The sequence below is a fragment of the Macaca thibetana genome, chromosome 19, assembly GCF_024542745.1.
Source record: "Macaca thibetana thibetana isolate TM-01 chromosome 19, ASM2454274v1, whole genome shotgun sequence".
Taxonomy (NCBI): domain Eukaryota; kingdom Metazoa; phylum Chordata; class Mammalia; order Primates; family Cercopithecidae; genus Macaca; species Macaca thibetana.
The window spans coordinates 1,445,780-1,467,037 of record NC_065596.1 but is presented as its reverse complement, the minus strand read 5'-3'; the positions used below and the strand labels follow the sequence as shown (position 1 = coordinate 1,467,037).

Sequence of the window (21,258 nt, the reverse complement as noted above, 5' to 3'; positions counted from 1 at the left end):
ATCTTTTGTTTTTTAAGCAATAATGTTAACTTTTGCAAAATAATAAAATGAACTCGGTGGATTTGAAATTCAAAATAATATTTCTGTTTCACATGATACTACAATTTTGAGGAGTTGCTCTTATTGTATATAATATTTTTAGTGGATGAAGTTCAGGCTACAGTTTTTATTCTTAGTCACCTATCTGTCGTTAACTCCTTGGTCATTTTTTTTCTGGAAAATTTTTAAAGATCGTGGCAGCTTTTGGATTAAAACATTTTCTGTTATTTTGCACGCAAACTTGTTTACTATATTCACAGAGTGCCCTGTGATGGGACCATAAGCAACATCTGGTTTCTTAGTGTCTTTTATACCTTTAGGATCAGCACCAGAAGCCTCATGTGCTCTCAAGTTTAAAATAAAAGCCCTAATGTACATGGGCTCCTCCCATGCACTGTGCTGGGTTCAGAACATGCTCTAAATATCAGAGTTTTCTATGATTGCGACTGAGAAATTAAATGGCAGAAGCAGCACAGAAATCATATGTTTTTGATGCTATTTAGCCAAATTAATGACAAAGAGACAGTATTTTACACATTGGTATTCTTCTGTAATATTTTAAAAATATCTTTTTAACTTGATAGATACGTGTATTTATTCTGTAAAACATGATGTTTTGAAGTATATATACATTGTCAAATGCTTAATTTTAGGTAATTAATGCTTTACCTCACATAGTTAAAATTTTTTGTGGTGAGGCCACATGACCTTGTCCTAGCATTTTAAAAAAATATAATAAATTATTGTGTTTTTTTTTCTTATTTTATATTCCAGAGTAGATGTGCAAGTTTGTTACACAGGCGAATGTGTTACATAGGTAAATGTGTGCCATGGTGGTCAGCTGCACCTATCAACCCATCACCTAGGTATTAAGCCCGGCATGAATGAGCTATTTTTTCCTGATGTTCTTCCTACCCTGCCCTCGCCTGATAGGCCCCAGTGTGTGTTGCTTCTCTCCCTGTGTCCATATGTTCTTATTGTTTAGCTCCCACTTACAAGTGAGAACAGGAGGTGTTTTGCCTTCTGTTCCTGTGATAATTTGCTGAGGATAATGGCTTCGAGCTTCATTCATGTCTCTCTGAAAGACATGATCTCACTGCTTTTTATGGCTCTATAGTATTCCATTGTTTATATGTACCAAGTTTTCTTTATCTAGTCTTTCATTAATGGGCATTTGGGTTGATTTCATGTTTTTGCTATTGTGAATAGTGCAGCAATGAACATACACGTGCATGTATCTTCATAATAGAATGATTTATATTATTTTGAGTATATACCAAGTAATGGAGTTGCTGGGTCAAATGGTGTTTCTGGTTTTAAATCTTTGAGGAATTGCCACATTATCTTTTCCAATAATTGAACTAATTTGCATTCCCACCAACAGTATATAAGCATTCCTGTTTCTCTGCAACATAGCCAGCATCTGTTGTTTCTTGACTTTTTAATAACCACTATTCTGACTGGCGTAAGATGGTATCTCATTGTGGTTTTGATTTGCATTTCTCTGATGATTAGTGATGGTGAGTTTTTTCTCACAGGTTTGTTAGCTGCATGCATGTCTTCTTTTGAAAAGCGTTTGTTCAGCCAGGTGCAGTGGCTCACGCCTGTAATCCCAGCACTTTGGGAGGCCAAGGCGGGGCAGATCACAAGGTCAGGAGTTCAAGACCAGCCTGACCAACATGGTGAAACCCCATATCTACTAAAAATACAAAAATTAGCTAGGCATGGTGGCACGCGCCTGTAGTCCCAGCTACTCAGGAGGCTGAGGCAGGAGAATCGTTTGAACCCAGGAGGCAGAGGTTGCAGTGAGCCACGATCATGCCACTGTACTTCAACCTGGGCAACAGCGAGACTCCATCTCAAGAAAGAAAAAAGTGTTCATGTTCTTTGCCCACTTTTTTATAGGGTTGTTTGTTTTTTTCTTATAAATCTGTGTAAGTTCCCTCTAGATTCTTGATATTAGACCTTTGTAAAATAGATTGCAAAAATTTTCTCCCTTTCTGTAGGTTGTCTGTTCGCTCTGATGATAGTTTCTTTTTATGTGCAGAAGCTCTTTAGTTTAATTACATCCCAATTCATCAGTTTTTGCTTTTTTTGCAAATGCTTCTGGTGATTTCATCATAAAATGTTTGCCCATGCCTATGTCCTGAATTGTATTGCCTAGATTCTCTTCCAGGGTTCTTATAGTTTTGGGCTTATATTTAAGTCTTCAATTCAGCTTGAGTTATTTTCTATAAGGTATAAGGAAGAGGTCCAGTTTCAGTTTTCTACATATGGCTAGCCAGTTCTCTCAGCACCATTTATTAAATCGAAAAAAAAATTTTCCATTGCTTGTTTTTGTTAGGTTTCTTGAAGATCAGATGGTTGTAGACAGGCAGTTTTATTTCCAATTTCTCTATTCTGTTCTATATGGCCTATGTGTCTGTTTTTGAACCGGTACCATTCTTGTTTTAGTTACTGTAGCCTTGTAGTATACTTTGAAGTCATGTCATGTAATGCCTCCAGCTCTGTTCTTTTTGTCTAAGATTGTCCTGGCTATATGGGCTGTTTTTGTTGTTGTTGTTTGTTTGTTTGTTTTGAGACAGAGTCTCACCCTGTCACCCAGGCTGGAGTGCAATGATGCTATTTCAGCTCACTGCAACCTCTGCCTCCTGGGTTCAAGTGATTCTCCAGCCTCAGTGTCCCGAGTAGCTAGGAATACAGATGCCCACAACTATGCCTGGCCAATTTTTGTATTTTTAGTAGAGACATGGTATCATCATGTTAGACTGATCTCGAACTCCTGACCCCAGGTGATCTGCCTGCCTCAGCCTCCCAAAGTGCTGGGATTACAGGTGTGAACCTTCACACCCAGCCTATGGGCTCTTTTTCGGTTCCATACAAATTTTAATATAGTTTTTCCTAATTCTGTGAAGACTGTCAATGGTAGTTTAATGGGAATACATTGCTTTGAACAGTATGGCCATTTTCACATTATCGATTCTTCCTGTCCCTGTGCATAGAATGTTTTTTCATCTGTTTTTGTCCTCTAATTTCCTTGAGCAGTGTTTTATAGTTCTCCTTAAGGAGGTCTTTCACTTCCCTTATTAGCTGTATTCCTAGGTACTTTATTATTTTTGTGGCAATTGTGAACGAGAATTCATTCATGATTTGGTTCTCTGCTTGTCTGTTGTTGGTGCATAGGAATGCCTGCCATTTCTGCACATTTATTCTGTATACTGAGACTTCGCTGAAGTGGTCTTATCAGCTTAAGAAGCTTAAGAGCTGAGTATATAGGGTTTTCTAAACATAGGATCATACCATCTGAAAACAAAGACAATTTGACTTACTATCTTCCAGTTTGAAAATTCTTTATTTTTTATTCTTGCCTGATTGCCCTGACCAGAACTTCCAATAATATGTTCAATAAGAGTGGTGAGAGAGTGCATTCTTTCCTTGTGCTGGTTTCCAGGGGGAAATGTTTCCAGTTTTTACCCAGTCAGTATGATATTGGCTGTGAGGTTGTCACAAATGGCCCTTATTATTTTGAGGTACGTTCCTTCAATACCTAGTTTATTAAGAGTTTTGTTGTTGTTGTTGTTGTTGTTATTGTTGTTGTTTTGAGATGGAGCTTCACTCTTGTTGCCCAGATTGGAGTGCAATGGCACTATCTCGGCTCACTGCAACCTCCATCTCCTGGGTTCAAGCAATTCTCCTGCCTCAGCCTACCGAGTAACTGGGATTACGGGCATGTGCCACTACACCCGGTTAATTTTGTATTTTTAGCGGAGACAGGGTTTCTCCATGTTGGTCAGGCTGGTATCAAACTCTCAACATCAGGTGATTCACCCACCTCTGCCTCCCAAAGTGCTGGGATTATAGGCATGAGGCACCACACCCAGCCTACTAAGAGTTTTTAACATGAAGGGATGTTGAATTTTATTGATGGACTTTCCTGCATCTATTGAGTTAATCATGTGGGTTCTTTTTTTTAGATCTGTTTATATTATGAATTACATTTATTGATTTGCATATGTTGAACCAGCCTTGCATCCTGGGAATCAAGCCAACTTGATCATGGTGGATGAGCTTTTTGATGTGCTGGTATATTCAGTTTGCAAGTATTTTGTTGGTAATTTTTGCATTGATGTTCATTAGGGATTATAGTCTGAAGTTTTCATTTTTTGTTGTGTCTCTGCCAGGTTTTGGTATGAGGATGATGCTGGCCCCACACAATGTGTTAGGGAGAAGTCCCTCCTTTTTAATTGTTTGGAATAGTGCATAAGAAAGGGTATCAGCACCTCTTTGTACTTCTGGTAGAACTCAGCTGTAAATTCATCTGGTCCTGGGCTTTTTCTGGTTGGTAAGAATTTGTTAGTGGTCTATTCAGGGATTCAACTTCTTCCTGGTTCAGTCGGAGGAGGGTGTATTTGTTCAGGAGTTTATCCATTTCTTCTAGGTTTTCTAGTTTATTTGCATAGAGGTGTTTATAGTATTATCTGATGGTTATTTGCATTTCTGCAGGGTAAGTGGTGGTATCCCCCTTCTCATTTCTAATTATGTTTATTTGAATCTTCTCTCTTCTCTTATTTAATAGTTTAGCTAGCAGTCTATCTATTTTATGATTTTTTTCCATGAATCTGCTTCTGGATTCATTAATTTTTTTGAGTCATTTTTAACGTTTCTATCTTTTACAGTTCTACTCTGAGCTTGGTTATTTCTTCTGCTAGCTCTGGGGTTTTTTTTTTTTTTTTTTTTTGCTCTTGGCTCTCTAGTTCTTTTAGTTGTGATGTTAGGATTTCAGTTTGAGATCTTTCTAGCTTTTTGATATGGGCATTTATTGCTATAAGTTTTCTTCTTAAACTGCTTTAGCTGTGTGCCAGAGATTCTGGTATGTTGTCTCTTTGTTCTCATTAGTTTCAGATGTTTTAAAATTTCTGCATTAATCTCATTATATACCCAGAAGTCATTAAGGAACAATTTGTTCAATTTCCATGTAGTTGTGTGGTTTTAAGTGAGATTTTAAATCTTGAGTTCTAATTGGATTGCACTGTTGCCTGAGAGACTGTTATGATTTTAGTTATTTTGCATTTTCTAAGGAGTGTTTTACTTCTAATTGTGTAATATATTTTAGAGTGAGTGCCATGTGGCACCAAGAAAAATGTATATTATGTTGTTTTTGTGGGGAGAATTCTGTAGATATCTATCAGGTTCACTTGATCCAGAGCTGAGTTCAAGTCCTGATTATCTTTGTTAATTTTCTTCCCAATGATTTGTCTAATATTGACACTGGGGAGTTAAAGTCTCCCATTATTATTGTGGGGGAGTCTAAGTCTCTTTGTAGGTTTTTAAGAACTTGTTTTATGAATCTGCATGCTCCTGTATTGGTTGCATATATATTTAGGATAGTTGGCACTTTGTGTTGAATTGAACCATTTTCTGTTATGTAATGATGTTTTTTTACCTTTTTTGGTTTCAAGTCTATTTTGTCAGAAACAAGGATTGCATCTCCTCCTTTTTTCTGCTTTCCATTCGCTTGGTAAATTTTTTTCCATCCCTTTACTTTGAGCCTATGTGTTCTCTGCACATGAGATGTGTGTCTTGAATACAGCACAGTGATGAGTCTTGTCTTTTTATCCAGCATGCCATTCTGTGTCTTTTAATTGGGGCATTTAACTCATTTACATTTAAAGTTAATATTGTTATATGTGAATTTGATCCTGTCATCATGATGCTGGTTGGTTAATTTTGCAGACTTGTTAACATGGTTGCTTCAGTGTTATTGGTCTGCGTACTTCAGTGTCTTTTTGTGGTGGGTGGTAATGGATTTCCTTTCCATGTTTAGTGCTTCCTTCAAGAGCTTTTGCAAGGCAGGATGAAATTCTTGAGCATTTGCTTGTCTGCAAAGGATTTTATTTCTTCTTCACTTATGAAGCTTAGTTTGGCCAGATATGTAATTCTGGGTTGAAAATTCTTTTCATTAAGAATGTTGAATATTGGCTCCCAATCTCTTCTGGCTTGTAGGGTTTCCACTGAGAGGTTTGCTGTTAGTCTGATGAGCTTCCCTTTGTCGGTGACCTGGCCTTTCTCTCTGGCTTCCCTTAACGTTTTTTTTTTTTTTTTTCAACCTTGGAGAATCTGATGATTCTGTTTTGGGGGGTCAACGTTTCATGGAGTATCTTATTAGGGTTCTCTGGATTTTCTGGATTTAAATGTTGGCCTGTCTTGCCAGGTTGGGGAAGTTCTCCTGGATGGTCTCCTGAAGTGTGTTTTCCAACTTGGTTCCATTCTCTCCGTCTCTTTTCGGTATGCCACTCAGTTGTAGGTTTGGTCTTTTTACAAAGTTCCATAGTTCTCGGAGTTTTTATTCATTCCTCTTTATTTTTTCCCTCTAATTTGTCTGCTTGCCTTATTTCAGCAAGATAGTATTCGAGCTCTGACAGTCTTTCTTTCTCTTGGTCAATTCAGCTATTGATACTTGTGTTTGCTTCATGGAGTTCTCATGCTCTGTTTTTCAGCTCCATTGGATCATTTATGTTTCTTTTAAAGCTGGTTATCTAGTTAACAGCTCCTGTAATCTTTTACTATGGTTCTTAGCTTCTTTGAATCAGGTTACAACATAGTCCTTTAGCTCAGCGAAGTTCATTATTACTTACTCACCTCCAGAAGCCTCCTTTTGTCAGTTCATTTATCTGAGCTTCAGCCCAGTTCTGTGTCCTTGCTGGAGAGGTTTTTTGCAATCAATTGGAAGAGAAGAGGCATTCTGGCTTTTGGAATTGTCAGCATATTTGCACTGGTTTTTCTTCATCTTTGTGGATTTATCTACCTTTGAGATTTGAATGAGGTTTTAGTGGGGTCTTTCTTGATGTTGTTGCTTTTTTCTTTCTTTTTTAACAGTCTTCTCTTCTGCAGGTCTGCTGCAGTTTGCTGGGGGTCAGTCCACTCCAGATGCTGTTCACCTGGGTATCACCAGTGCAGGCTGCAGAACAGCAAAGATTGCCACCTGCTCCTTCCTCTGGAAGCTTCTTCCGACAGGGACACTGACCTGATGCCAGCCTGAACTCTCCTGTATGAGGTGTCTGGGAACCCCTGTTGAGAGGTCTCACCCAATCAGGAGGCACAGATTCAGGAACTGATTTAAAGAAGCAGATTGGATGCCCCTCACTGGTGTCAGTGTATTGTGCTCTGGGGAATCTCTCCCTCATCCAGATCACTAGGACACTTCAGAGCCAGCAGGCAGAAAAGATTGTGTCCACTGAACCTTAAGATTATGACCGCCCCTCCCCCAGGTGGTCTGACCCAGAGAGATGAAAGTTTTGTCTGTAAACTTATGGCTGAAGTTCCTGGAATTTGTCCAGGGAGACTCTGCCCAGTAAGGAGAGATGTATCTGGTTCCCACTTAAAGAAGCAGTCTGGCCATGATCTGCCACAGCCACTGTGCTGTGCTGTGGGGACTTTCACGCAGTCCAGACCTCAGTCTTTCTACCACTGGCAGAGGAAAACTACCAACTAGAGCCACAGTTATGGCAGTCACCCCTCCCTCCAAAATAAACTTGGTTGTATTATGCATACTCCAGGCTGCTTTGCTGGCCAGCAGGGGTTCCAATCCAGTGGGTCTTAACTTGTGGGATTCAATGGGAGTGGGATCTGCCGAGTGAGACCACTTGGCACATTGACTTTAGCCCCCTTCCCACATAAGTGGATGAATCTCCTGCCTCATGAGTTCTGGAAGCCACTGGAGTTTGCAAAAATTCCTGCAACTAAGTGCCTGTCTGAATGGCCGCTGACCCTGGCAGCTGCCACAGGTCTGCACAGCTTCATGCTTGGAATGCAAGGGCCTGGTAGTGTGGGACCAAAAAGGGCTCTCCTAAACGACAAATTGCAAAATTCCATGGGAAAAGTGTAGTTTTTCATCTGAGTAACATAATCCCTCACTGCCTTTCTTGGCTGGGGGAGGGAGTTCCCTTTCACCCTGTGAAGGTCCTGGGTGAACTGTGGCCACACCCTGCTTTTTCCTGCTCTCTGTGGGTCACACCAACTGCCTAGCCAGTTCCAGTGAGAGAATCTGGGTACCTCAGTTAGAAATGCTGAATTCACCTACTGTTTACATTCGGTGGGAGTTGCAGAGCAGAGCTGTTTCTCCTAGGCCATCTGGGCCCTTCGCAATATAATACATTATTATTAACTATAGACACCATGCTGTACAATATATCTCTTGAATGTATTCTTCCTATCCAACTATAATTATGTATTATCTGACAGACATCTTCCCAAACACCCCTTTCTTTTAAATACCTTGGGATCTGGTGGTCACCATTTTACTCTCTACTTCAGTGAAATTAAGTTTTATAGAATCCATGTGTAGCCGGGCGCGGTGGCTCACGCCTGTAATCCCAGCACTTTGGGAGGCCGAGGCGGGCGAATCACGAGGTCAGGAGATCGAGACCATCCTGGCTAACACGGTGAAACCCCGTCTCTACTAAAACTAAAAAAAAAAAAACTAGCCGGGCGAAGTGGCGGGTGCCTGTAGTCCTAGCTACTCGGGAGGCTGAGGCAGGAGAATGGCCTGAACCCGGGAGGCGGAGGTTGCAGTGAGCTGAGATCCGGCCACTGCACTCCAGCCTGGGCGACAGAGCCAGACTCCGTCTCAAAAAAAAAAAAAAGAATCCATGTGTAGGTGAAATTAGGAAATTTTAATCTTTCTGTGCCTGGCTTATTTCAAGTAATATAATGTCCTCCAAGTTAATCCATGTAATTGAACATAATAGAATTTTCTTTTTAAAAAATAAATAGTATTTTATTGTGTGTATATACCACACTGTCTTTATTGACTCATTAGATGTTGAACTGTTGATTCTGCATTTTGGCTATTGTGAAGAGTGTTGCAAACAACACAGAAGTGCAAAGGTTTCTTCATTCTCATTTTATTTCTTTTAAATATATATGCAATAGTGAAATTGCTGTGTTATAGGGTACTTTGATTTTACATTTTTTGAGAAATCTCTACTTTGTTTTTATGGTTCATGATGGCTGTCCTCATTTACATTCACACCAACAGTATGCAAACATTCTCTTCACATATTTATCTTTTTTTTTTCCTTTTTCTTTCTAATAGGAGTCATTCTAATAAGAGCGAGTTGATATATTATAGATTTTTTGGCTTTCCTTTCCCTGATAATAATTGACATTGAGGTTTTTCTTTTTGACTGAGTTTTACTCTGTTGCCCAGGCTGGAGTGCAGTGGCACAATCTCTGCTCACTGCAGCCTCTGCCTCCCAGGTTCAAACAATTCTCCTGCCTCAGCTTCCCAAGTAGCTGGGATTACAGGTGCCCACCACCATGCCTGGCTAATTTTTGTATTTTTAGTAGAAACTGAGTTTCGCCATGTTGGCCAGGCTAGTCTCAAACTCCTGACCTCAGGTGATCCACCTGTCTTGGCCTCCCAAAGTGCTGGCATTACAGGCATGAGCCACTGCACCCTGGCCACATTGAGTCTTTTTAAATTTATCTATTGGCCTTATGTATCTTTTCTTAAAAAATATTTAAGCCCTCTGCTCATTTTGGTAGTTATTTGCTTTTTGTTGTATAATTATTTGAGTTTCTTACATATTCTTAGTATTAACCCCTTGTCAAATGTATAATTTTCAAAAAATATTTTTAGTCGTCTCATTTTAAGTGTGTCAGATTCTGTGCAGGACCTTTATAATTTGCATTAATCTTACTCATCTATTTTTTCTTTTGTTCCCTGGGATTTTGAGTTTAAATCAAAAAAAGTCACAGCCCAGACCAACGTTATGGGGCTTTCAGTTTATATTTTTTGTAGTAGTCTCAGAGTTTCAGGCCTTGCATTTAAGAATTTATTTTATTTGATTTTTATATATGAAGTAAGATAAGGGTTGCATTTTATTGCTCTTCATGTGGCTATTAAATTTTTCTCAGCACCATTTATTGAAGATACTGTTCTTTTTCTAAGAAATTGTTACCTTTATCTAAAATCAGTTAGCTGGAAGTGCATAGATGTATTTCTAATTTCTCTTTTCTGCTCCATTGGCCTATGTATCTGTTTTTGTTCAAGTAACATACTGTTTTATTTGCTGTAGCTTTGTAGTATATTTCAAAGTCAGATACGGTGGTAACTTCTGTCTTTCTTATTTGCTGGATTTCTTTGACTATTCAGAGTCTTTTGTGGTACCACATAAATTTTAGATTTTTTAAAATGTTCTATTAAACATGTCACCAGTATTTTGATAGAGGTTGCATAATATATGTAGATCATTTTGTGTAATACACACATTTAACAATATTAATAACTCCAATGCATGAATGAGTAACATTTTCCATTTGCATATGATTTTATTTTAATGTTTTTTAGATTATAATGTACAAGTGTTTCAACTTTTTAGTTAAATTTATTTCAAATTATAGTTACTACAGTTATTGCAGATGAGATTGTTTTGCATTATAATTTCATATTGAGATAGTTAATTATGAGTGTATAGAAATGCTACTGACAAATTGGCACCTAATTAAACTAAAGTGTTTCTGCACAGCGAAACAAACTATCAACAAAGTAAACAGACAACCTACAGTATAAAATAAAATATTAGCAAACTGAATACAAAGTAAGATTAATATATAGAATCTATAAGAAATTTAATAAGAAAAAAGCAAATGATCTAAATAGACAGTACTCAAAGAAAGATACAAAAGCTGTGAATAAACATACAAAAAGTTGCTCAACATTCCTAATAATCAGAGAGACATAAATCAAAATGACAATGTCATATCATCCCACATCCGTTAGATTGGCTGTTGTTAGAAAGTCAAAAAACAACAGAATTTTAAGTCATGGAGAAAAGGAAATCTTGAAACACTGTGAAAATGCAAATTAATTCATCCCCAATGAAAAGCAGTTTCGAGGTCTCTCAAAGAACTAAGAATATAATTGCCATTTGACCCATCAGTCATATTACTGGGTATATACCCAAAGGAAAATAAATTATTTTATCAAAAAGACATCTGCATTCATTGTTTATTACTGCACTATTCACAATAGCAAAAACATTTTTTTTTTTTGAGACAAAGTCTTGCTCTTGTTGCTCAGCATGGCACGATCTCAGCTCACTGCAACCTCCACCTCCCAGATTCAAGCGATTCTCCTGCTTCAGCCTCCCAAGTAGGCGGCATTACAGGTGCCTACGACCACACCTGGCTAATTTTTGTATTTTTAGTAGAGATGGGGTTTCACCATGTTGGCCAGTCTGGTCTCAATCTCTTGATCTCATGATCCCCCCAACTCGGCATCCCAAAGTGCTGGGATTATAGGCGTGAGCCACCACACCTGGTCAAACAAAATTAAATTAGATACCCATACATCTTAAATTGGATTTTTTAAAAATGAGGTACTTCTACACCATGCAATAATATGCAGCCACAGAAAAGAATGAAGTAAAGTTTTTTGCAGCAGCATGGATGCAGCAGAAGACCATTATTTTAGGCAAATTAACATAGAACAGGAAAAAATCAACATGTTCTCACTTATACATGGGAGATAATCATTGCATGCGCATGGAAACAAAGATGGAAAAAATAAACTCTGGAAATTCTAAAAAAGGAGGAAGGGAGACAAACATTAAAAAACTGTGTATCAGGTATGATGTATGCTACTTGAGCAATGGAATTATCAAGTTCCCAAACCTCAACATCATGCGGTATGTTACAGGTCTGCACCTGTACCCTCTGAATCTAAAATAAAAATAATAGAAAGCTCTGTGGTATAATGACATGTTACACTTCTCCAGTTTTGGGTTGCTATTGAAATTAGGAGTGAAAAACAGAATTATGTCACCTTTGGCCATAAGGGTGAATGTTTCTATACCCGGTCTCCCCACATTCTATAAGCCAACCTCTCAGGAAGCTCTAAACCTATTATCTCAAGAAGTGTTTTATTTCCAAGTGTGCACCTAAACCAAATGACTCTACATCTTTATTTTTCAAGTTTTAACTGTTCACTAGACTACAGAGTTAATGTATTACCCTGCTTTTTTGGGGAAAAATGATAAGTGGTTTAATCACATTTCTTCTTTAGAATAAACCATTTATGAAAATGTGAGGCTGTGGAAATCATGCTAAATTACTGAATTGGAAAGAGAAAATGTTTTTGTAAAGAAAAGCATACAAGTTTTATAGCCATAGCCCAAATATGATGAAACAGAGAGTGTGGGATATTTAGGACCACACAACTACTAAATGCTCAGGTCATCACAACCATTCTTGTGAAAAAAGGAATAATGGTTCAGCAGGTACTTTTAGAATACTTTTCTGATTCTACTACAGTGTTAAATTTTTTGTCTTTATTATATGCCATGTAAAGTCTCTAATTCCACAAAAGATGCCATGAATTCAAAGTTAATATGCTCACAAATATGTTTTCCCTAGAAGGGCACTACTGTGTTTGCAGTCAAGGTGCAGCATTTCTGGCCGTTTTTGTTTTTGTTTTTGTTTTTGTTTTTGCTGATATGTTTGTGTGAAATAGGCAGGAAGTGAAGCAAAGTTAATCATAACATTTCTAGATTCTATAACTACAGCATCTGAAATCTAGTATTATGTCAACTAGAAATAATGACAATATTTCAAAGCTGAAGAAATAAATTGATAAATACTTTATATGTTTATTTGTAATAGTTTATAAAAATTCATAGTTTCTAAATTATAAGTGAAACAAGTTGAATATGCAGATACCTAAAAGTTCTATTTGGACGATAGTATTAATATTTTAATATCTTATGATTGCGAATCACTACCGCCTTATTGGGTTTACTGTAAAGCAGTTATTTACCTTCTAAATGTAAACAGAGAAGAGGATTTTAATAATCTTAAGCATACAGATTTATTAAGATTAGCACTTTGTTTAGATTTGAATAAAATTTATAGGTTTTTAGCAATAAAAAATTTAGCATTGTTTCTAGTAGAAATAAAACAGCAATATAAATATGTTGTTAAAAATGGTTTAAAAGCTTTTTTTTTGAGGAAGACGCGGTCGTAGGACTTGCGGATCTTTGGTTCGCACGCTCCTGCTCCTGACTCACCGCTGTTGGCTCTCGCCGAGGAACAAGTCGGTCAGGAAGCCGCGCAGCAGCCATGGCTTTTAAGGATACCGGAAAAACACCCGTGGAGCCGGAGGTGGCAATTCACCGAATTCGAATCACCATAACGAGCCGCAACGTTAAATCCCTGGAAAAGGTGTGTGCTGACTTGATCAGAGGCGCGAAGGAAAAGAACCTGAAAGTGAAAGGACCAGTTCGAATGCCTACCAAGACTTTGAGAATCACTACAAGAAAAACTCCTTGTGGTGAAGGTTCTAAGACATGGGATCGTTTCCAGATGAGAATCCACAAGCGACTCATTGACTTGCACAGTCCTTCTGAGATTGTTAAGCAGATTACTTCCATCAGTATTGAGCCAGGACTCGAGGTGGAAGTCACCATTGCAGATGCTTAAGTCAACTATTTTAATAAATTGATTACCAGTTGTTAAAAAAAAAAAAGTGTTTAAAAGAAACTACATGTGTTTGTTAAATAACATTTAAAACCACATTGTAAGTGACAGATTAGTAATTCCAATCTTTATTTTAGTCACTGAGAAAACTTAGTATACTTTAATTATTCAATGGAAAAGAATATTCTTATATTAGTGTTCCTGAAACTTTCAGAAACTATAGACCACTCAATAGATGATGATGTAGATGCAGAACACAAATGTTCTATATAATAATAGACTCATCTTAGCCTTTTTTTTTTTTTTTTTTTTTTTTTTTGAGATGGAGTCTAGCTCTGTCACCCAGGCTGGAGTGCAGTGGCATGATCTTGGCTCACTGCAACTTCTGCCTCCCGGGTTCAAGAGATTCCCCTGCCTCAGCCTCCCGAGTAACTGGGATTACAGGCACCTGCCACCACGCCCGGCTAACTTTTGTATTTTTAGTACAGACAGGGTTTCACTGTGTTGGTCAGGCAGGTCTCAAACTCCTAACCTCATGATCCACCCGCCTCAGCCTCCTAAAGTGCTCAGATTACAAGCGTGAGCCACTGCGCCTGGCCTCATCCAACCTTTTAATATAAAAATTCAAAAGTAAAATTAGTGGCTTTTTTTTTTTTTTTTTTGAGACAGAGTCTCACTTATCGCCAGGCTGGAGTGTAGTAGTGCCATCTGGACTCACTGCAACCTCCGCCTCCCAGGTTCAAGCGATTCTCCTGCCTCAACCTCCCAAGTAGCTGGGACTACAGGAGTGGGCCACCACGCCCAGCTAATTTTTGTATTTTTAGTAGAGATGGGATTTCACCATGTTGGCCAGGATGATCTTGATCTCTTGACCTCGTGATTCGCCTCCCTGGGCCTCCCAAAGTCTTGGGATTACAGGCATAAGCCACTGCACCGGGTCTTTTATTTATTTATTCATTAATTCATTCGTTTATTTATTTATTTATTTTGAGGCGGAGTCTCGCTCTGTCTCCAGGCTGGAATGCAGTGACGTGCTATTTATTTATTTATTTATTTATTTATTTATTTTGAGGTGGAGTCTCGCTCTGTCGCCAGGCTGGAATGCAGTGGCGTGATCTTGGCTCACTGCAAGCTTCACCTTCCAGGTTCAAGCTATTCTCCTGCCTCAGCCTCCCCAGTAACTGGGACTACAGGCGCACACCACCATGACCGGCTAATTTTGTATTTTTAGTAGAGATGGGATTTCACCATGTTTGTCAGGCTGGTCTCTTTAACACCAGACCTCAGGTGATCTGTCTGCCTGGGCCTCCCAAAGTGCTGGGATTACAGGCGTAAGCCCCCGTGCCTGGCCAATTAGTGTCTCTTTTAAGTCACTAAAGGGATGCCATTGTTAGAATCCATTTACTGAAGTATTTGTGTTAGGCTTAGTAATGAGAACTTTAAACCAAATATCAGGTTCTACATACTAAGGGTGGAAAAAAAAAGAAAAACCCCTGTTTTAAAATTTCTCTTTATTTCTACGAAATTAGAAAATTCAAAGTCAAAAATGTTATGTCAGGAATAAAAACAAGTATTGGGTGAGAGGGTGTTGGGCCTAATAGTTAAGATTGAAACTCATTATCATCTCACTGATACAAAGTGAAGAAGGTATTGAAATAGTGAAAAACAGTGGTATAAATTGAGTACTTACATATAAAATACAATTTTTAATAAAAAGTAGCATTTAATGTACAGCTATAGATGAGAACTTTTGGTCAAATATTACCTGCCTTCAATAGAAATTTAAAAATATATTATTTTGTGTTTATTTTCTTTTTATCTTTTTTTGAGACGGAGTCTCACTTTGTCACCCTGGCTGGAGTGCAGTGGCAATCTCGGCTCACTGCTACCTCCGCCTCCTGAGTTCAAGCGATTCTCCCATCTCAGCTGCACAAGTAGCTGGGACTACAGGTGCACGCCACCACGCCCAACTAACTTTTGTATTTTTTAGTAGAGACGGGGTTTCATCATGTTGGCCAGGCTGGTCTCAAGCTCCTGACCTTAAGTGATCCGCCTCCCTCAGCCTCCCAAAGTATTGAGACTACACTCTTGAGCCACCTCCCTTGGCCATAAAAAAAATTCTTTATTTTACCACAAGCATTTTATTATTGATGCATATGCTTATTTTGCTTAAAATACAGTATCTTTTGATGAAAGATTTATACTTTTCTTTCAGTGTGTTGTTTATTGCTGAGAAGTGGCTGTCCCGCTAGGAAACTGCTATTCTCAGCAACACCCATATTGACTAATAGTGAATGGAAGTGATGTGTGGATAAGAAGCAAATGTGTCTTCTCTGCATCTCTTTTCTCATCCATTGGCTGAAGAATGAGAAGGATGTAGAGAGAAAACGAAAGAGTGGCCGGGCGCGGTGGCTCAAGCCTGTAATCCCAGCATTCTGGGAGGCCGAGGCGGGCGGATCACGAGGTCAGGAGATCGAGACCATCCTGGCTAACACGGTGAAACCCCGTCTCTACTAAAAAAAATACAAAAAACTAGCCGGGCGAGGTGGCGGGCGCCTGTAGTCCCAGCTATTCGGGAGGCTGAGGCAGGAGAATGGCGTGAACCCGGGAGGCGGAGCTTGCAGTGAGCTGAGATCCGGCCACTGCACTCCAGCCCAGGCGACAGAGTGAGACTCCGTCTCAAAAAAAAAAAAAAAAAAAAAAAAAAAAAAAAAAAAGAAAGAAAATGTAATCCCTTAAAAATGATGAAGTCCTCTTTTTTTGTTTGTTTGGTTTTGGGTTTTTCTTTTCTTTTTTTTTTTTTTTTTTTTTTTTTTTTTTTTGAGGCTTAGTCTCGCTTTGTCACCCAGGCTGGAGATCTCGGCTCACTGCAACCTCAGCCTCCAGGGTTCAAGCGATTCTCCTGCCTCAGCCTCGCGAGTAGCTAGGATTACAGGCATGTGCCACCACGCCTGGCTAATTTTGTATTTTTAGTATTTTTAGTAGAGACAGGGTTTCTCCATGTTGGCCAGGCTGATCTCAAACTCCCGACCCCAGGTGATCTGCCCGCCTCAGCCTCCCAAAGTGCTGGGATTACAGGCGTGAGCCACCACACCTGGCTGGGAAAATCAAAATTTTAAAATCAAACATATTTGAGCTTGCTTTGAGTCATTAGCTGTGTGCCCAAGAGAAATTATTTTACATCCTTGGAGCTTCAATTTTCATTATTAGTAAAACATTCTATTTTTCCCAGGGCTGCTTTAATTCACACATGGTAGCTGTAAGTCTTTTCACTGAAAGTCTTTTTTATATATGTATATTAAATATTTAACAATAAAAATAAAATTATTCATATTTAAAGATACTCTAATCGAGTGGGTATATTTTGTCATATTTAATGTATTTATTCTTTCTAAAAAATACCAAAATTAGAATTTTATTATTTTTCCTGCAATAACATATTAAGGGTTTCTACATTGTGACTTTGCTAATTTTTGCATATGGTTTTGACTGCTACTGTTGAATACAGGTTGAATTTTAAACCCACTGTTGTCTAGCTTGTGTGATTTTAGTTCATTTGGGGAACCAAATATATTTGACATGGATTGTTTGGGGTAACTTGGCTTGATTTCTGCTGTCCTTCTGTTATTACATCTGGAGCTTTAGAAATGACTAGGATTCAATAAGGTTGATTTGCAGTCAGGCAACAGAAAATCCCAGAAAAGACTGTGGAAAATAGTTACTTGATAGTGCCTTTCAGTGAGATTTGTACATGAAACAGAGTTCAATGAAATTATTGCAAGTTTGTTAAATTTCAAATCTAATTGCCTGTAACATACTAGGCGCTTGTCTTAGTTTGTTTATGGCACTGTAGCTTGGAGAAGTTGACATTACAGAAAAGGATATTGCTACATTAATAAGATTAGGAACAAATACTAATGTGCTTGTAAACATTTGCCTTAATATTCCTTAGATACATGCCACTCTGGCTCAATTCTTTTGGCACAACTGTTTATGACTCCAGAGACTCCTTTCCACCAAATTCAAGTCACGGGGTTTTCAGGTTCTTATGTTTATTTTTACCTAGTAATCTTCATAGTTGACATTATTATGTTGGAATTCCCCAGGCAATGCCTGAGCCTTAGAGTGACCATCCTACCTTACCCATCTTGTTGCACATTCTCTGTTGTTGAGTCCCTCTCACTCCATATTGGAGCTTTAATGAAGACTCAGTGGTTTGGAGGAAACAGTGGAATGGGTTGCCATATATGTTGCCACATATGTTGAGTTGAGAATAAGCGTCCTCTTGAGGATAAACACTTTACATTTATTATTCATAGTACAAAGCAGTATTTTTAAGATGTGAACCTGTTTCACTCAAATTAAATATGAATGATGTATCCGTATGACAATATATTAAAATTAACTGCATCAGGTTCACCAAATGTTTTCCTTTGGACTCTCCAAACACAAAGATTCATATGTATGCATTGGTGGATGTTAGCTTTTTTGGTTTAAGTTTTTGTTTTCATTTTTAAAGATTTTTGCCTACTTTAGAGCTCATGTTAAGCTACAGAAAGTTTACCAAAAGCTTTATTTTACCAATTTTTTTTAACCAAAGTTTAAATATTGAAAGTGACATTTTGGATTACTACTTTTCACTGATATAGCTTGCATTTATTAGTACATTTCAGTTTTTCCTTATGTGGTGTAAGGTTTTAAAAATTCCTTCCAGGCGTGGTGGCTCACGCCTTTGATCCCTGCAGTTTGGGAGGTAGAGGCAGGTGGATAAACTGAGGTCAAGAGTTGAAGACCAGCCTGGTCAACATGGTGAAACCCCATCTCTACAAAAATACAAAAATTAGCCGGGCACGGTGGCTCACACCTGTAATCTCAGCACTTTGGGAGGCCGAGGCAGGCAGATCATGAGGTCAAGAGATCGAGACCATCCTGGCCAACATGGTGAAACCCCGTCTCTACTAAAAACATAAAAATTAACTGGGCATGGTGGCATGCATCTGTACTCACAGCTACTCAGGAGGTTAAGACAGAAGAATCACTGGAACCCAGGAGGTGGAGGTTTCAGTGAGCCAAGATTGCGCCACTGCACTCCAGCCTGGCGACAGAGCAAGACTCTGTCAAAAAAAAAAAAAAAAAAAAAAAAAAAAAAAAGAAGCCAGGCATGATGGCACGTGCCTGTAGTCCCAGCTATTCAGGAGGCTGAGGCAGGAGAATCACTTGAACCCGGGAAGCAGAGGTTGCAATAAGCCAAGATTGTGCCACTGCACTCCTGCCTGACAGCAGAGCGAGACTCAGTCTCAAAAAAAAAAAAAAAAAATCCTTCCAGTTGATTGTTTAGGTAACAGCAAAATATGTTTTCTTAGACAGCAGCATAAGAATTATTGATATTCCACCTTTAGAGGTACTGGAAGCAACTGGATAAATGTGCTGAAATCTGCATTTATTTATCAGCTCATTAGAGGCTAAGTCATAGCAACATATTCAACTCTTTTTTGTCTAAATTTTTGTCGAGCCACAACCATCTGTATATATAACTCTATCTTGGTAACAGCTTTTTAATTCTAAGCCGGAACTTGTTTTACCTGGTGGCTTCATTTTAAATGTGTCAGCTGTATTATAAAACATTCAAATAAGTAATAGAAATTTTATTCAAAAAATATGGATAGAAAAGTCATATGGGCACACTGAAAATAAATTGAAATCTAGCACCTGTCACTAATAACAGGTGGAGCATATTGGACTGACTAAAATCCCTGTAAACAACACCGAAAGACAGAATTTTTAAATTAAAAACATTTTCAGGCAGGCATGGTGGCTCACACCTGTAATCTCAGCACTGTGGGAGGCTAAGGCGGGTGGATCACCTGAGGTCAGGAGTTCAGACCAACCTGGCCAACATGGAAAACCCCTGTCTCTACTAAAAATACAAAAAAAAATTAGCCTGGCGTGGTGGTAGGTGCCTATAATCCCAGCTACCCAGGAGGCTGAGGCAGGAGAATCACTTGAACCTGGGAGGCAGAGACTGAAGTGAGCTGAGATTGCACCATTGCACTCCAGCCTGGGCAACAAGAGTGAAATTCTGTCTAAAAAAAAAAAAAAAAAAAAAAAAAAAAATTCAACAGTTTAATAGGCCTATGAGATATTTATAAAATTGATTTGTTTACCCATCATCAATCAATATCAAATTAAACTAGAAAATTTTAAACACATCATACAAGAAATATAATTACTCAACTATCCTCTGATTTAATCTGATTAAAGCAAGACTTCTGGGTATTTCAAAATGCTAAATTATTGGTGAAAAATATTTATTTTGAACAGATCTCTTATAAATATATATATACACACACACACATATATATATTACTACTAAGTAAAACCTAATACTGATAGGTGTGATTTATGAAATGTTTGTGAATGTCTATCACTGTAGTCAGAAAATCAAAAAATTATTTTAATCTGCTGTCTAAATAATTTTGATTAAAATATTTGGTATTTGAGTGGTAGCATATATGTGTGTGTGTGTGTGTGTGTATATATATATATATGCTAATCACTCATTTCTTTACTATTTTGCCATTTTATAAAATAAGCCTGAATTTGTGGAGACATTTTTTAAAAACCCATCTTTTGTTTAAAAAAAAAAAATTTAGGCCAGGATCAGTGGCTCAGGAGTGGTGGCTCATGCCTGTAATCCCAGCACTTTGGGAGGCCGAGGCGGGGAGATCACCTGAGGTCAGGAGTTTGAGACCAGCCTGACTAACCTGGTGAAACCCAGTGTTTACTAAATACAAAAAATTAGTGGGCGTGGTGGTGCATACCTGTAATCCCAGCTACTAGGATGGCTGAGGCAGGAAAATCACTTGAACCTGGGGAGTTGCAGTGAGCCAAGATTGCACCATTGCACTCCAGCCTAGGCAACAAGAGCGAAACTCCATCTCAAAAAAAAAAAAAAAAAAAAGACTTAGACATCAAAAAGTAAAGATATTAAAGTCATAATATATACATAGTTTGTTAAACCCTACAGTAATTTGCAAAGTTTATTTATGTATACCAATCTTAGATTATCCAAAACATAATAAAGTTTCTTTTTTATGTTATATTAAACATAAAAAAGTCCAAAATATATCCAGACAGACAAGAACTGTGGCTGTCATTTTAAGAAACAAATAATTTAGCACTATACACCGTCTGTGTATGTACAGATGGAAAACAAAACCTTGAAGTTTTCAAATCATAAACAGGAACATTATTTGTGAGTCTGAGCCTTAAGTATATAACACCAATACATACAGTTTACTCTGGGTCTAACACTTAGACCCTTTTTATCCATGGGTTCCACCTTCATGGAATCAGCCAACCATGTATGGAAAATATTTGGGAAAAAATTCCCACAAAGTACCCAAAAGCAAAACGTAAAAACTCACCAAGTACTATGTTGCGTTTATGCTAATGAAATAATGCATAGATATTATATTAAGTATTATAAATTAATATTAGGTATTATAAATAATTTAGACATAATTTAAAGTATATGGTAGGATGTACATAGCTTATGTGCAAGCATTACACTATTTTATATCAGAAACTTGAGACTCCTTGGATTTTGGTATCCATGGAGGAGAGTAGGGTTGGTCCTGAAACCAATCCCCCTTGGATACCAAGGGGCGACTGTACTTCTAGACATCCATGTAATAATACGTCTCTGTTGGCATAATGTAAGGATCCAATGGGATCATTTAG

The 21,258-nt window shown here is 38.1% G+C and overlaps 1 protein-coding gene across 1 annotated transcript; it reads left to right on the top strand.

The window, feature by feature from the left end:
- Positions 1-13,039: 13,039 nt before the first annotated feature.
- On the top strand, positions 13,040-13,564 carry LOC126942366 (40S ribosomal protein S20-like). The gene has a single exon (XM_050769871.1). It carries the CDS (start codon positions 13,159-13,161, stop codon positions 13,516-13,518), a length of 360 nt encoding a protein of 119 aa, XP_050625828.1. The 5' UTR covers positions 13,040-13,158; the 3' UTR covers positions 13,519-13,564.
- Positions 13,565-21,258: the final 7,694 nt, after the last annotated feature.

Excerpts from the sequence above, each read along its gene's own strand:
- LOC126942366 (XM_050769871.1), top strand. The coding sequence starts at position 13,159 with ATGGCTTTTAAGGATACCGGAAAAACACCCGTGGAGCCGGAGGTGGCA.